The 15,749-nt window shown below is 40.4% G+C and overlaps 2 protein-coding genes across 2 annotated transcripts in view; one reads left to right on the top strand and one right to left on the bottom strand.

Annotated features, from left to right (window-relative positions):
- Positions 1-13,175, top strand: part of FAM227B (family with sequence similarity 227 member B) — a 203,619-nt gene extending 190,444 nt beyond the window's left edge. Inside the window, exons 14-16 of the mRNA XM_045162068.1 lie at positions 5,472-5,547; positions 9,217-9,286; positions 12,954-13,175. Of these exons, the coding sequence (XP_045018003.1) occupies positions 5,472-5,547; positions 9,217-9,286; positions 12,954-13,067 (260 nt within the window). The 3' untranslated portion in view covers positions 13,068-13,175. The remainder of the gene's footprint in view (positions 1-5,471; positions 5,548-9,216; positions 9,287-12,953) is intronic.
- The window catches only part of GALK2 (galactokinase 2), a 132,620-nt gene continuing 129,929 nt past the window's right edge, over positions 13,059-15,749 (bottom strand). The window contains exon 10 of the mRNA XM_045162158.1: positions 13,059-13,618. Within this exon, the coding sequence (XP_045018093.1) occupies positions 13,411-13,618 (208 nt within the window). The 3' untranslated portion in view covers positions 13,059-13,410. The remainder of the gene's footprint in view (positions 13,619-15,749) is intronic.

Genomic DNA, 15,749 nt, shown 5'->3' with positions numbered 1-15,749 from the left:
AAAGCCTGAATCACTGTGAACTTCCCTTGTAGACCTGCTTTTGCTGCATCCCATAGATTTTATAAGGTTGTATTTTCATTGTCTTTTGTCTTGAAAGTATTTTCTGGTTTCTTCTTTGATTTCATTGTTGACCCATTGGTTTTTTTGTAGCATGTTGTTTAGTCTCCATGTGTTTGTTCTTTTCCTATTTTTCTTTTTGTTGCTGATTTCTAGTTTCATACACCATTGTGATCAGAAAAGACGTTTGAGATAAGCTCTCATCCTCATTCTCAGTTGCTTCAGTCATGTCCGACTCTTTGCAGCCCTATGGACCACAGCCTTCTAGGCTCCTCTATGGTATTTTCCAGGCAAGTATACTGGAGTGTGTTGCCATGCCCTCCTCCAGAGGATCTTCCTCCTCCAGGGATCGAACCCGTGTCTCCCGCATCTCTTGCATTACAGATGGATTCTCTTTACAGCTGAGCCACTAGGGAAGCCTGAGATAAGCTCTAGCCTCTTAAATTTGTTGAAGTGTGTTTTATGACCTAATGTGTGGTCTGGAAAATCCCATGGACGGAGGAGCCTGGTAGGCTGCAGTCCATGGGGTCGCTAAGAGTCGGGCATGACTGAGTAACTTCACTTTCACTTTTCACTTTCATGCACTGGAGAAGGAAACGGCAACCCACTCCAGTATCCTTGCCTGGAGAATCGCAGGGACAGAGGAGCCTAGTGGGCTGCCGTCTATGGGGTCACACAGTCGGACACGACTGAAGTGACTTAGCAGCAGCAGCAGCAGTAGCTGTGTGGTCTGTCCTAGAGAAGGTTCCTTGTATGCGTGGAAAGAATGTGCATTCTGGGTGCTTTGGATGTAAGGTCCTGTAGATATCAATTAAGTTTACCTAGTCTATTGTGCCATTTAGGACCACTGTTGTCTTATTGGTTTTCTGTCTAGAAAATCCGTCCACTGATGTCAGTGAGATGTTAAAGTTTCCTACTGTTATTGTATTCCTGTCAATTTCCCCCTTATGTCTGTTAGTATTTGTTTTATATATTTCAGTGCTCCTATATTGGGTGAATGTATGTTAATGACTGTAATATCCTTTTCTTGTATTTGTCCCTTTTTCATAATATAATGTCTTTTTTTGTCTTTCCTTATGGACTTTGTTTTAAAGTCTATTTTGTCCAATATGAGCATTGCTATCCCTGCTTTCTTGTCATTTCCATTTACATGAAGTATCTTTTTCCATCTTTTCACTTTCAATCTGTGTGTGTCTTTCATCTTGAAGTGAGTCTCTTGTAGGTCATTTTATAGGTTCTTGATTTTTATCCAATCTACAGCTCTATGTCTTTTGGTCAGAGGATATGATCCCTTGACATTTAAAGTAACTATTGATAAGTGTTACTTATTGCCATTTTAAGCCTTGTTTTCCTGTTGATATTGCACTTCTTTTTTGTGTCTTCTCTCTGATTTTCCTTTTGTGCTTTGATGGCTTTTTTGTATGCTTGAGTTCCTTTCTTTTTGGCATTTGTGAACCTACTATATGTTTTTGATTTGTGATTACCCTGGTTTTCAAGTATGTTTACCCCTAACTATATCTACTTGCTTTAAATTGATAGTCACACAAGCTCAAACACATTCTAAACAATCTACATTTTTATAGTTCCCTTCTTCACTTTCTGTGATTTTGATGTCCTATTTTACATATCATTCTTTTGCTGATGATTGCAGTTAAAATCACTTTTACAAAAAATGAATTATTTTTTTAATCTGTGTACTATCTTATCTAAGTGATCTTCAACTTTTTAATATATTTGCCTTTCCTATTGTGACTTTCCCTTTCTTATAGATTCTTGTTTCTTTTCTGTTTAGAGGATACCTGTCAAGATTTCTTCTAGAGTAAGTTTAGTACTGTTGAGTTCTTTTAATTTTTGCTTGTCGAGAAATACTTTCTCTCTCCTTCTGTTCTACATGATGATCTTGCTGAATAGAGTATTCTGGGTTACAAGTTTTTTTCCTTTCAGAACTTTGAGTATATCATGCCACTCCCTTCTGGCCTACAAAGTTTCTGAAGAGAAATCAGCTGATAGCCTTATGGGGCATGGGGGTCACATATAACTGACTTTTTTTTTCCTCTTGCATTTAGAATCTTCTCTTTTGCTTTTTAATTATGATATGTTTTGGTGTGTGTCTGTTTGGGTTCATCTTGTTTGGGACCCTCTGTGTTCCCTGTACTTAAATACCTGTTTCTTTCTTTAGATTTGGAAAGTTTTCATCAATAATTTCTTCAAATTTACTTTTAATCCCCTTTTCTCTTCTTCTTCTGGAACTCTTCTCCTTTACGCAAAGGTTGACATGCTTTATATTATCCTCTAGATTTCATATGTTGCTTTCATTTTTTTTCATTTGTCTTTCTGTCTGAGCTTCTGATTTGGTGATTTCCATTAATCTGTCTTCCAGATATCTTCTTCTATGTTATTTAGTTGCTATTCATTGCTTCTAGATTGGTTTTTATCTCAGCAACTGAGTTGTCTAACTTTGATTTGATAGTTTCTAGTTCTATACTACAGTGATCTGCATTTTTATCGATAATCTTTTAATTCCTTTAGCACCTTTATTACTTCCTTTAGGGTCTGGTAGACTGGTGAGGTCTCTTTCCTTTTTTGTTCTTTCAGGTGATTTCTCTTTTAATTTGGAGTAGTTTCCCTGCTTTTTCATTTTACTTGACTTTATTAATTTAGGAGAAATAGTTAGCTTTAAAGGGCTTTTTATTTGGAAACACCCCTGTGCAGTCTATGAATCTAATATTTTTGGTGTAGGTGCTAGCAACATCTTTTCTCAGAGTATGCTGGCTATTATCCCCCTGATAGGGAAGTAATTGGTGATGTGATGTCCAGAGCCTATTCTGGACATTGGGTGGGGCCTCCTCCTTGCTCTGTGGCTTTCTCAGCCCTGTCAGGGTGGTGTCTGCTCCTCAGTTGTTGGAGTAGAAGCCCTGAGGGTCAAGTTCAGTCAGACTCCTTTGCCTTTGAGTGCATGGCCTGCTTCAAACGAGACAACCATGAAGCAAGTGAGGCCAATATGGTCACAGCGAATCTATATATTACCCATGCAGGTGTCTGCAGTTTTGCCTAGAAGCAGCCCAAAGTCACATCTTTTTCTCTGTCGTGTTCATCCCAGACCTAGCACTAGGCTTTAGTGTGGAGTGGGCGGTACTTGGGCATTGCGGCTGCAGGAACTGAAGTAGTTGTGCTGCTGCCTGAGACCTGGGTTGTCTCTGTGCCAAATGTGGCTCCAAGTTGGTGTGTGAGGTGGGTGGATCCAGTAAACTCCCTCTGGGAAACCAACCACTGCATGCTCCTACCCAGGGGCTCTCCATCTGAGACTCAGCACCCACTGAGCATTTCTGTGGTGTAACATTTTGCGCGCACCAACAAAGTCCACCACAGCTGCACCTGGCCCTACCATGCAAGCAGTGACAGAGGACTCTGAAGTATGGCCCAAAATACACCCCAGACTACCCAGGCTATCTCCACTAAGCCAGATCAAGTCCTCTCCCAGAGTCTGTCTGCCAGAGAGTCAGTGCTTAGTCACTGCACATGTTTGTAGCCCTGCCCAGTGCCCACTTCAGATTGGAAAATGTGGCAAGCCGGCTACCAGTTTCTCTCTGCCCTGACTGTAAGCAAGTCAGCACACAGGCACTCCTCACAAGTAGAGTCTGGGCTTCTCCAGCCCCTCTGCCCAGCTTATCTTCCCAGCAAACAAGGGGGCTCCCAGGGTTTGCCCTGTGTGGACCTTTTCTCCTTTGCAGATCCCTCCCATGGAAGCCAGTCCTGTCCTGATTCCTTTTTTCCCATCCTACTTGGTTATGCAGAGACTCTTCTTACAGCTTTGGTTGTATAGGAGATCTTCTGCCAGTTTCCAATTGATTTTCTGTGAAAAACGTTCCACACGGAGATGTATTTTTGATGTGTTTGTGGAGGATGGTGAGCTTCACGTCCTCCTACCCCACCATCTTGAGATTCCTCCTCTAGGCTTGTATCTTTACGATAATTATACTCTAGACCCTAGATATGATTAAGGAGTTAAAATAAACTTGGCATGTATAAAGAACAGGAGTGAACTTCTCTTTCAAATCTATTTCAGAGAATTCCTATCCTACTCAGGATAACATAATCATCTAGATCCTCCCAAACTCTGTGCTTGGTAGGATGAAGTGTGGTCTGCTATCCACACTGCTTCCCAGCAACTCAGTGATGCTGCTAACAGGTTCTGTGACTGGCAGAGAGAAATTTATCACTCTAGCATTGCTGAAAAAGTAGTCTGGAGTATGCAGAAACCAAGTGTTCTTTTCCTTAATTCTAAGACCTTACTATTCAATCACTAATTATTCAATCATAATTGATTTAAGTTATTTCCTGAGTAGTTTAGAGCATCATAGGGAAGACATTAATTTTATACAAGTTTATTGTAAGAATCTTCCTTGTGAAGCCATTCGTGTTTTTCATGCTGGTTATCTCAATTGAGATACACTACTCAGGAAATTACCTGTCTCAGGAACCATATCCATCAGACTTTTCCTAACATTCTTATACCAGATAATTAAGATTTAAGCGAGCATCAAAAACATCCTTGAAGGGAACTTAAATATGTTTTAAATGAGCAAATTGTATTCAGAGAAAGATGGAGGTGATACTGAAGGGTGGTTCAGGTAGAAGAGTGGGACCATGGAAATACAAACTCATTCCCTGTGTCTTAATTACAGCAGAGGTTTAAGAGCTCCTACTTTATCAATGAACCTAAGGTATTAACACAAGATGAGGGCTGCCCTCCTTTCAAGTCACTTTCTGATTGCCACTTCAGAAGGGAAGCAAGTGTCTGCTTTGCCAGACACAAACATGGGTTAAGACCAGGGTTAGGGACACAGACACTGCTATAACAGGAACAGACAGTATAAGAGCCCCAGATTCATTAGCAGAACATTTTTATCTTCTGCTTATTACCTTTTTCCATGCAGTTAGCAGAGGCAGCCAACATATGCTGCCAGTCACTTTCAGAGTCTCTCAAAAGCCAAGAGATTTTGAGGTTTCGGTCTATATAGAAATGAAGAAATGTCCAGAGTTACAAAAATGTTAGTACAGTTTTAATATTTACATTTAACAAATCACTGCCTTTAAATCACACCAAAAAAAAAAAAAAAAAAAAAAAAAAACATGAACATAGTAATTATGGGATTTATGAAATTGTAAGTCCTTTGCACTATGGATGGTGTAGTCGAGATTGTGGATATAAATTTGCCATGGTCTGATGGGTATTGACTTCTTTTGGTCCTTTCAGTGCAACCCCAGACATAATATTCACGTTTATACTTGAGATCTTTCATGCCTGGGAAGCCCAGGCAAGATGGCTCCCTGAGTCCTCCTTTGAAGGATATGTTTACCTCTGCCAAATTTTCCTAGTTGAAAATCTTTCCTTAACCATAGGCCTATCACACCACCTGCACCAACTTATCGTGATATTCTAAAGGAGGCAAAAAGACAATTTGCAAAGAACCGAAAGGAATTTAGAATGTAAGTTTACTTCACACTAATGATAAATATAAAATCATAGACACTTTTAAAACTGGAAGTGACCATAGAAATTATCTACAACTAAGCTCCTTATTTTACTGACAAGAAGAGTCACCTCTGAGCATCTTATAATAGACTCGGAGATTCCTTTCAGGTAAGTGTCAATGTATGTTGTAACCATGGCGACCAGGCATGTATCAGGGATTGAAAGAAGGAAGGAAGCTTTCCCATGGTCTGGGTGGGGGGATGTACTCCAATGTGGAGAAACCAGGGGAGAGTTCCAGAGAACAGAGATTGAGTATTATTCATTTACAAAGATAAGCCCTGGAGAACAGACAGGTTGTTTGCAGTAGAAGGAGTTCTTGGAGTAGGGGTGGTGTGGAGGAAAGGCAGGGGGTCTTTTCTGGAATGTTTTCTTGGGGAAACACTCTAAGTTTTTTGTGCTTAACTAAAAATTATTACTCTTACCCAGTTATAGTATTCTTATGTGCCAGAAAGCATGAAATGGCTTAATGAGGATGTCCATCAGTTTTTATGAGCACTGGTAGGGTCCAGTTCTTCTGCCTGTGATATCAAGGTCACTGTCTAGCTGTCTTATTGCCCTTAAAGGGGAGAAAGGATGGGTATCCTACCCTTTCGGTACCAGATGCTGTTCAGGAAGCACATCAATGAGAGGGAAACCCAAGAATAGTCAGCCAAGTCCCATTCCATCCAGCAGGCAGGACAGAAGTCTGAGCTGGTACTTCCCCTGGGGCCCCATTCCCCTCCCACTGACACACATGACACACACAGACACACATACAGAACCCTTCAGTTCAGTTCAGTCGCTCGGTCATGTCCGACTCTTTGCGACCCCATGAACTGCAGCACGCCAGGCCTCCCTGTCCATCACCAACTCCCGGGTTCCTATTTTCAGCGGGAAGAACAGGGACGGGTACCTTATAAGACAGTCTGTGTGGAAGCAGCAAGGTGGAGTCCAGACCATGCTTAGGTGACATGGATGATGCCTTTGGTGCATGTTTATAAGGGGAGATGTGATGGGGAACTCCTCATACCAAAGTCATGCATTGGGAGGGGATGCTGAAAAGTTTTGTAAGGAACTTTTACTGATATGTGGAAGGCAGCAAATTGTTGACTTATTCTTTCTCAATGAGAACTGCCTGCATTATTTTAAAAACTTAACTCCAAACTTTGATTTTATAGAGAAAACCACATAATTAATGAAGAAATAAAACTCCTAAGACAGCGACAGGAAAAAGTTGACAAGGAGTTTCATAGGTTTGTTTCTTATTCAACTTGTAGTGCTTAAAAAATATTTTAATTGAATAACTGTTATGTAAACCACAATGGGTTTAATATGTAAAAATTCACTAACTGGAATATCTGCTGAAGTTTTCTACTCAATAGTTCATCTGGATTAGCACTATTTTATCCATATAATCACTTACTCTGCTAATTTAATTAATTGCTAAATATTATCATCATCTCCTTTTATTCCACCAGGCATAGGACTTAAGCTGAGGGCCTTTTAAAGATCCATAACCATGCCTTGCCCTACAGAAGATGTGAACTATAGAAAAACAACCTATTTACTTTGTCTCAGGCTAGTTCTTTGCCCCCTTTCTGCCCCTGCTGCTTCCCCTATACATACAAACATTGTACCCCCTGAAACAAAGAAAGTTGGGCACATGTGTTTATTTCATAAATGAGGGTATAAAAAAGAAAACTATAAGGCATTGGGACTAACCCACTTCTTCTTCCAGTATATCCACATAAGCAAGGATAAATGTCCAATGAGTACAGCACTTCAAATAAACCACAATTTTCTTCCAGTCATACTGCCATACTTCTGACTGCTATTTTGCAACTTGTAAACCCAGTCTCTCAGTCACATGAGAAAATTCAGCTCATTATTTTAAAACCTTAGTTCACTTTTCACCAAAAATTTTATCATCCAGCTTTCACCTTTACAACACACAAATTATAAGATCTTATTTCCAGGTTCCCAAAAATCAGATCTATAGAGGATAGGATCTCTCACCACTCAGGATATGCAGAAGAATGTAGACCAATTTTCAGAGCACCTCACAAGAAGCACTCAAATATGTGTTATGCAATGGCACACTGCTGGAGAATGTGAAGGGGGAAATACTCAGATGGATATCTTACTCCAGTGAGCCTGTTAAATTTACAGGCAGAGTGTTCAAGTTTCCATCTGTAGTCTTCAAAAAAAGACACTCATGGAAAGGAAAGACAAAGATGGGAGATTGGGTAGTGGTGATGGTTGCAAAGCTTTGCGAATATACTAAAGCCACTGAATTGCATACTTTAAAAGGACGGATTTTAGGGTATGAGATATACCAACAAAGCTGTTATTTAAAAATAAGAAGAGAGGGACTGTAAGTTAAAAGTGGGTTGACGATGGATTGATTTTTAACAAAGCAAGATGAACCAGTCTCAGAATGACTTGCAGTCAAAAAGACTCTAAGAGAGTATTACTGAAAAAAGGGCACCAGGGATATTTTGGAGTGTATTTAAATAGTGCTATGAAGAAGAGACCCAAAACAACCATAAGAGCCAGGATAAGAAAAGCAGGAAAGGAGAGCCCAAGAGGGTAATAAATGAGGAGAAAACCCAGGCTTAGAAGATAAAATTGGCAGAGATAAAGTAGAGAATGAGTGAGGGAGCATTTGTCAGTCAGAGAACACTAATGCAAGAGACCTCTAAGAAGTAGCCTTACTGCATGCTCTCAGGGAACCCTAGACTACATGCTGAAGAAATGTAGAGCAGGCCTTATGAGGGGTTGGCTAATCCAAGCTTCATGCTCAAGCAAAAGTGTGTTTGGAATTTTTAGAAAATTTTACTTCCTACAGATTTCACAGTATAATTTTTAAATGTTTCACTTGAAAATTGCCACTGAAATTAATATCCTTCTTCCCTTTTCATTTTTCTTTCTCTTACCTATGTTTTTCTTCCTAATGTCTATCCCTGGTCCCAAGTTCCTATCCTTACTTGCTTGGCCTGCCTCTGCTCCTGTCTTCATCCATAATCTCTGGAAAGGTTCCTGCTGCCTCTTCAGTTCAGTTATTTAACTCCTTCATAAATATTTCTTGAATGGAGTAGTTGGTGGCCGAGATCATGATAGATTCCTGGATCCCCACCCTCAGTGAGCTTAAGGTTTAGTAAGCACTCTCACCCTCCATCCTTTTACATCTCTCTCTCCCCTGCCAAGATCCTTCCCAGACCAGTTCCTCTTACTCTTCCCTCCCCAGTGGCTCATCCTGCAATCCCCACTGGAGCACAGTGAGTGGAGTCAGTGAAGGGAATACTGTGTGGACCCTCTCACTGAAGAGGGTGTTTCACTGCTGGGATGCAGTGTTACACGGTGATTACAATGGAGGGCTCTAGTCTCACTGCTCGGGTACAAATCCTCTATTACTTGCTAGCTGAAGGACTGTGGACAGGTCACTTAACCTATCTAAGCCTCTTTCCTCATCTATAATACAGGATAATAGTAGAACTTACTTCCTAGGATTATTGTCAGAGTAATTGAATTAATATATGCAAAGTGGTAGATGCTAGCATATTAAACCCTGTAGATGCTGGCTTAGTTGGTGTCAGTATTAAAACAATTAGTTTGCTCACCATTTGTCTTGTTTTCACAATTAGACTCCAAGCAAAGGCTACCAAGAAACCCTATGAAGTTAAGAGTGATTTTGAGAATTTCCTCCATCAACTGGTAAGTTGGTTGTTTTGTTTTGTTTTGTTTTTTCCTGAAAATAATTGAGAATTCCCTCTTTAGCTTCTCTTATGAAGACTGGAATATACTTAATAAGCAATATATCATTTTCAAGTCCAGGTTACAGTAGCAGGATAGAATACATTCTTGTTATTTAATCATCCACATGTACATTAAGTATAATCTCTGTCTCATGATTTGTGACAAGCTCATGCTCACTCATCCCCATCTTCGCTTCTGACCAGAAGCATTTTATACAACTGAAAACCTCCAAATGCAGTCAGAATTTTTATTTCCCAGTAATAATTCAACAAAAATATATTGGATTCCTATGTTAGATGAATGACCCTTGCCCTCAATTAACAGGAACATAAGAAATGCTGCTGCTGCTAAGTCACTTCAGTCGTGTCCGACTCTGTGCGACCCCAAAGACAGCAGCCCACCAGGTTCCCCCGTCCCTGGGATTCTCCAGGCAAGAACACTGGAGTGGGTTGCCATTGCCTTCTCCAGTGCATGAAAGTGAAAAGTGAAAGTGAAGTCGCTCAGTCATGTCCGACTCTTAGCAACCCCATGGACTGCAGCCTACCAGGCTCCTCCGCCCATGGGATTTTCCAGGCAAGAGGACTGGAGTGGGGTGCCATTGCCTTCTCGACATAAGAAATGATAAGGCTCTAAATAGGACTCAAGTATAAGAAGGAAAGAAAAGGCAGGCGTTTTCTTTATTCCCTTCCCTTCTCTTCCTCCTCAACTTACAGGCAATCCTGTTAAAGCTAAAGGTCCTTCTTCCCTTCCAACAAGAAAGAACATGTAGAGAACAGTGTACAATAAATCTGAAGGTTGGACATTCTGAGGTTAGGAATAAGAGAGAGCTTTTCATTTTCAGCGTGCCAGGCTTCCATGCAAAAATCTAGAGCAATCCTCATTGGCTATTGCTGTAATGTCAAAAACAGATCAAAGACAGTCCAATGAAGCAGAAAGGTAACAAAGGAGTACATGTGTGCTAAGTTGCTTCAGTCGTGTCCAACTCCTTGCAACCCTATGGACTGTAGCCCTCCAGGCTCCTCTGTTCATGGGATTCTCCAGGCAAGAATACTGGAGTGGGTTGCCCTGCCCTCCTCCAAGGGCTCTTCCTGACCTACAGATCCAACCAGAGTCTCTTGCATCTCCTGCACTGTTGGGGTGTTATATATTAAACAAATAAAACAATGCTTCCACACACAAAAAATTATTCCTCCCATTATTTCATGATCTCTCTTGACTACTACTGCTAAAGACACAGGTACAGAGAAATATTTATTTAGTATAAGAAAATTGTGGAAGTAAGCTGGTAAAGAGCAAATGACCTCAGCTGGTTAACAGTAAATGGCTTGAATATTAGGGAAACGACATGAGCTGTGGAAAGCATAGCACACTGGAGAGTCTGTGCCTCAGCTAAACATGGCCGCTACTTCCTCACATAGGTCACTATGACTGCAGGAATGGAGACCAAAGTGTTATCAGATCTTTTACCATTTGCAATCCAGCTGCTGCTGCTGCTGCCATGTCACTTCAGTCGTGTCTGACTCTGTGAGACCCCATAGACGGCAGCCCACCAGGCTCCTCTGTCACTGGAATTCTCCAGGCAAGAATACTGGAGTGGGTTGCCATTTCCTTCTCCACTGCATGCATGCATGCTAAGTCACTTCAGTCATGTCCGACTCTGTGCAACCTTATGGACAACAGCCCACCAGGCTCCTCCATCCACAGGATTCTCCAGGCAAGAATACTAGAGTGGGCCAGATTCTTCAGTAAAATTCCTGTTTAGGACTCGAGTTTTTAAATACCCTGGAGGTCAAACTGTATAAATCTGTAGATCAGACACAGCCTGTGGGCTGCTGGTTTGCAATACCTGGTCTACCTGCTGAACACGGAGCTCTTCAAAATCTGGTTCCAACCAATATCACCCATCTTATTCTCCACTACATCCATCCCAAGGCAAACCCTTCACTCCCACCAAGTCTTCTGAACATATGGTGCTTATTATCCATAATCATATACTTTGATCATCTGCATTGCCTATTCCCCAGCTTTCAAATTCTATTCATCCTTTAAGAAAGAAAGAAAGTCTTCCCTCCTGGCTTCCCTTCCCTTGGGCTTCCCTGGTGGCTCAGAGGGTAAAGAGTCTGCCAAGACCCAGGTTTGATCCCTGGGTCGAGAAGATCTCCTGGAGAAGGAAATGGCAACCCACTCCAGTATTCTTACCTGGAGAATCCCCATGGACAGAGGAGCCTGGTGGGCTACAGTCCATGCAGACCTGAAGAGTTGGACACAACTGAGGGACTTCACTTTCTTTAGCCCTCTCCTTTCCACAAATGAGTTCAACATCTTTCACAATTTCTAGAATAACACTAGGAGATGGTTTCACTGGAAAAATATTTTTCTTCAAGCCAGACATCAAGATAAATACGGGAGTAGATTCAGCTTAGAATGGCTATGTCCTCCAAAGCAGAGTGTGCACAAGAAATGTTTACTTACCTATTTCAGAGGAGAAGGTTTCTCCTGTGAAAAATTTAAATAGAATAGCAAAGCAAAAGCAAGTGCATTTTTTACAATAATTCGGGTATCTTCAAAGAATTATATATCAATCAACCACAGATCTTCTGTGGAAAAATGGAAAATTATTAAAGGATTATAATTTTAAATCAATTTTTTAAATGCAAGCAAATTTGACTTAAGTTTTCTCAAGTATTTACCTTTCTGCTAAGAATAAAAATGTACCAAAATTTATTTTAGAATAATGGATTTCCTAGTGCTTGTATATGACTGCTGTTCTTTGAGAAATGTTACAACCAGTTTTGTCTCAGCTTCTCTGAAACTGAGATTCAAGAAGATGCCCAGTGTTTGAGCAAAACCAAGCTGAGAATAACAGAAAATTGTGATAAACTTATGGATAATTTATGCCAAATAACTGCTGTCCCTCAGTTATCTGACTATGCCAGCAAAATGCTTTTTGGTCTAAATTGTGATATAATTCAGGGAGGCCTTCCTGTAGTCTCTCTGGGGGACAGCCACTCATTAACCATAACCATGAGGCCAAACTTTCTGCCCATTTTGATAAACAGGCATCTACCAACAAGCCTACCCAATCCCAGAGCCCACTCTCGGCCTTTTCATACCTCGCCTGCGTGCCTCACACCTGCCCTACATTGGTTCACATATACAAACAAGCCTTGCTCGACATACAGTGCAGGCTGCAAGGCGCAGATGGATTTTCCTAGAATAGTAAACCTGCATCCTGGACTCGAGTGGCATTTAAGAAAAGGAAGGATAGAGTAGGAATAAAGTAAATTCCATGGATAAATTGAATGATCTGAATTAATATTTGGATAATTATCTATTTCCATGTGCACAGAGACAAGAACTTGAAGTGTTTTTTTTGTTTTGTTTTGTTATCTAAAGTTTCTCTTTTATGATAGAGAAAGCTCAGGGCCAAAAGAATTGAAAGTAACTGTTTATATGCTATCAAATGGTTAAAAAAATTCAATCAGCCTGGGATTTTCTTCCTGAATCCATTTTTTGAAAAAAATTTAAGTGATCTCCCTCAAGTTGATAACTGGGAGAATCTCACTTTCAAGTATACAATATCCAGAAACATCTGTGGCTCCTTAATAGTGTGTCATTTTAATAGCGATTTGAAGCTCTAACTGACAGAGAGCTCTTGGCTTCACTGTCATCACCATCATCAACAGAAGGCCCTGAGGAAGAAGAATGCCAGGAGGAACCAGAAGTAAACTGCATTTAAGAATGTGTGTTTACTTCAGATACAGTCCATGAGGTACCCGTATTGATGGGCTTTTACCATGTGTCTTTAAAAATCTTGAAATCAATAAATCTAAGTAAATTATCTTAAGAGATCTCTATCCAAGCATAATCTTTGCCGTTATTGGTAGAAAACATATTTCAGGTGGAAAAATCATCTTTATGAAGCATGGGGAGATTTCAACCATTTCTTTGGAAATATATCTTGATAATAGCAACCATTTCTTCATAATACAAAACAGGAGGAGGATTAATGTACTATGGCATAAGAAGTCCTGCCAGTCCCTAAATGCTCTAAATAGTTTCTTGGAGATTTTTTACATTGTTTAGGCCTCAAGGAAAACCAAAGCTCCACCTCCAGGTTTGGTAGCAAACAAACTCTGCTTCTCCGGCGCTAAGCTTCGGTTGCTCCTCTGGTAATAGGCTTCGTGCACATTTGCCAGGAAGCTGGACAGCTTCTCAGCAGGTACTATTGAAACTGTGCAGCCTCCCCATCCTGCTCCAGTAAGTCGTGATCCTTGAGCCCCAAATTTCCTAAAACAATGAGAGAAAAAATTAGAACTTGCAAATGAAAATAAGAGTTGATTTTCCTGGTGCTTCAGAACACTCCGAGAACTAAGGAGAGATTATGTGGTGTGCTTTGTTTTGTGGGTTTTTGTGGGGTTTTTTTTTTTCAGTGTTGTCAAACATTTTAGGACATTACAAAATTTGTACTATTATCAGAAGGTGATTTGAAATTTAATTGTATCTAAAACTAGCCCCAAGTTTTGGCTGTTTAGTAAAAATTAGTAGTACTCCTGTTTCATGAAGGCTGGCAATAACCCCCTGTAGTCTTGATTCCATAAAGCCAGCATTTGAAGAGTTATATAACAAGTCTTCAGGTGATCAAGAAGAGGGAGTAAAAAGAAAACAGGTAGTACATGTAATCAAAAGTATGAATCAGAAGGTTGCTCCATAAAAGGGCAAATCAAAATTTAAAGTGCAAGTCTTATACATACAAGTGAGAGCTTCCTCTGGTGGCTATTTAAGCTGCATTCAGTAACCTAGAACAGATAGCCTAGATTTGTGCTAAATGAATTTATCAACAAAGAATGTTACTAAACTCTAAGTTAGTTTACCTGCTAATCTCTAAAGGGAAATTATGCAGACCTTTCCACAAGAGGGTAGTGGTTCAGCAGGTCCATCCCCATTTGCCCTGTGCCTTCAGGAGCTGGTTCTGATGACTGGACTCAGAATTTCTCATCTGAACAAAATGTGTGGTTGAGATGGAAATGACTATATAAGCCTCCGTGCAGCAAGAGGTAATTTTAGTGGCCATCAACCAAGCACAGTTTCAAACCTAAGATTTATACCAAAGTGAAAGGCCCTACACAAGTACAAAGATCACTCATCTTTAAAAGATGCAATTTATCCTGACAAGAACAGTTCACATGTGCTTCCAAATTCATCCTAATAAAATTTACTCCAAATTCATAGCAGATTAAGAATTTCATAATTAATTTAGCACAATTCTGTCCCTTTTTTCCATATAAATGAGCTACTTTATTTCCTGGAAAATATCAATAGAATATTACCCTTATTCTAGGACATGAGAATTATTGCACATCAGTAATTCATTTCCCCCTCAATGATTTTCTCAGTTGATTTCTTTTCATCATCTGTTATATTCATTAAAATATATTTTTCATATGAAAGTAGATGTCTAGAGAAGAAAACAAAAATGCTTGCAAGCAAATAGATTATTCATCTCCTCCTGCCCCTCAAACATTCAGTTTATGGCCCAGTAGATAAACAGAGCCTAAATTGAAAAGTTTCACTTACCCTGAGATTCTAGTATTATCTTGAGTTCCTAGGCTGGCAAGGGGCTAGTTTGCAATTTGGTGGACTAAAAAAAAAAAGTTGTCACACAGCCATATCAAACTATCTCTTCTTGTGGAAGATGCTGAGAAAAACAGAGGTGTCACTGAAGTATCTCTGAAAGACACTAAAATCTAACCATCAAAGCCAGCATGGTATGGTTTAGAGAACAGTATGCCCTCTTATTTGATTTTCTAAGACCCAAACTATACCATTTTTCTGGACTCAAGTCAACCAGTTCTTTTATGGTCTTCAGTGAACTTCTAGGCATATTTTCTTACACTTTCTCATTTGAACAGTTTTTGAAAACTGTGGTCTCAAAATTGAATCTAAAGCAAACTGAAAGTGTTTCTAACTGGCTGTAAAACCCATAGGAATTGTGCCAGGGGGCTTATTTTCCTGACTCTGCTGCCAGTTTCCAGAGGGCAGACCCCAGAAGTCTTTATAGGTAAATCATTCACTTTTAAGTCTCCAGAGCTGCTCTGTCACCACCCTGCCTGCTACAAATGAAAATGAACTAGATTGCATCAACCACATGGTCTGAAATCATCAGGGCTCAAATTTCCCCTGTAGAGAACGGTCAGATCAGATCAGATCAGATCAGTCGCTCAGTCGTGTCTGATTCTTTGCGACCCCATGAATCGCAGCACGCCAGGCCTCCCTGTCCATCACCAACTCCCGGAGTTCACTGAGACTCACGTCCATCGAGTCGGTGGTGCCATCCAGCCATCTCATCCTCTGTCGTCCCCTTCTCCTCCTGCCCCCAATCCCTCCCAGCATCAGAGTCTTTTCCAATGAGTCAACTCTT

Source organism: Bubalus bubalis, chromosome 11 (genome assembly GCF_019923935.1).
Source record: "Bubalus bubalis isolate 160015118507 breed Murrah chromosome 11, NDDB_SH_1, whole genome shotgun sequence".
NCBI classification, from domain to species: domain Eukaryota; kingdom Metazoa; phylum Chordata; class Mammalia; order Artiodactyla; family Bovidae; genus Bubalus; species Bubalus bubalis.
The sequence above is the reverse complement of the archived record's forward strand: the minus strand, read 5'-3'. Positions and strand labels throughout refer to the sequence as shown.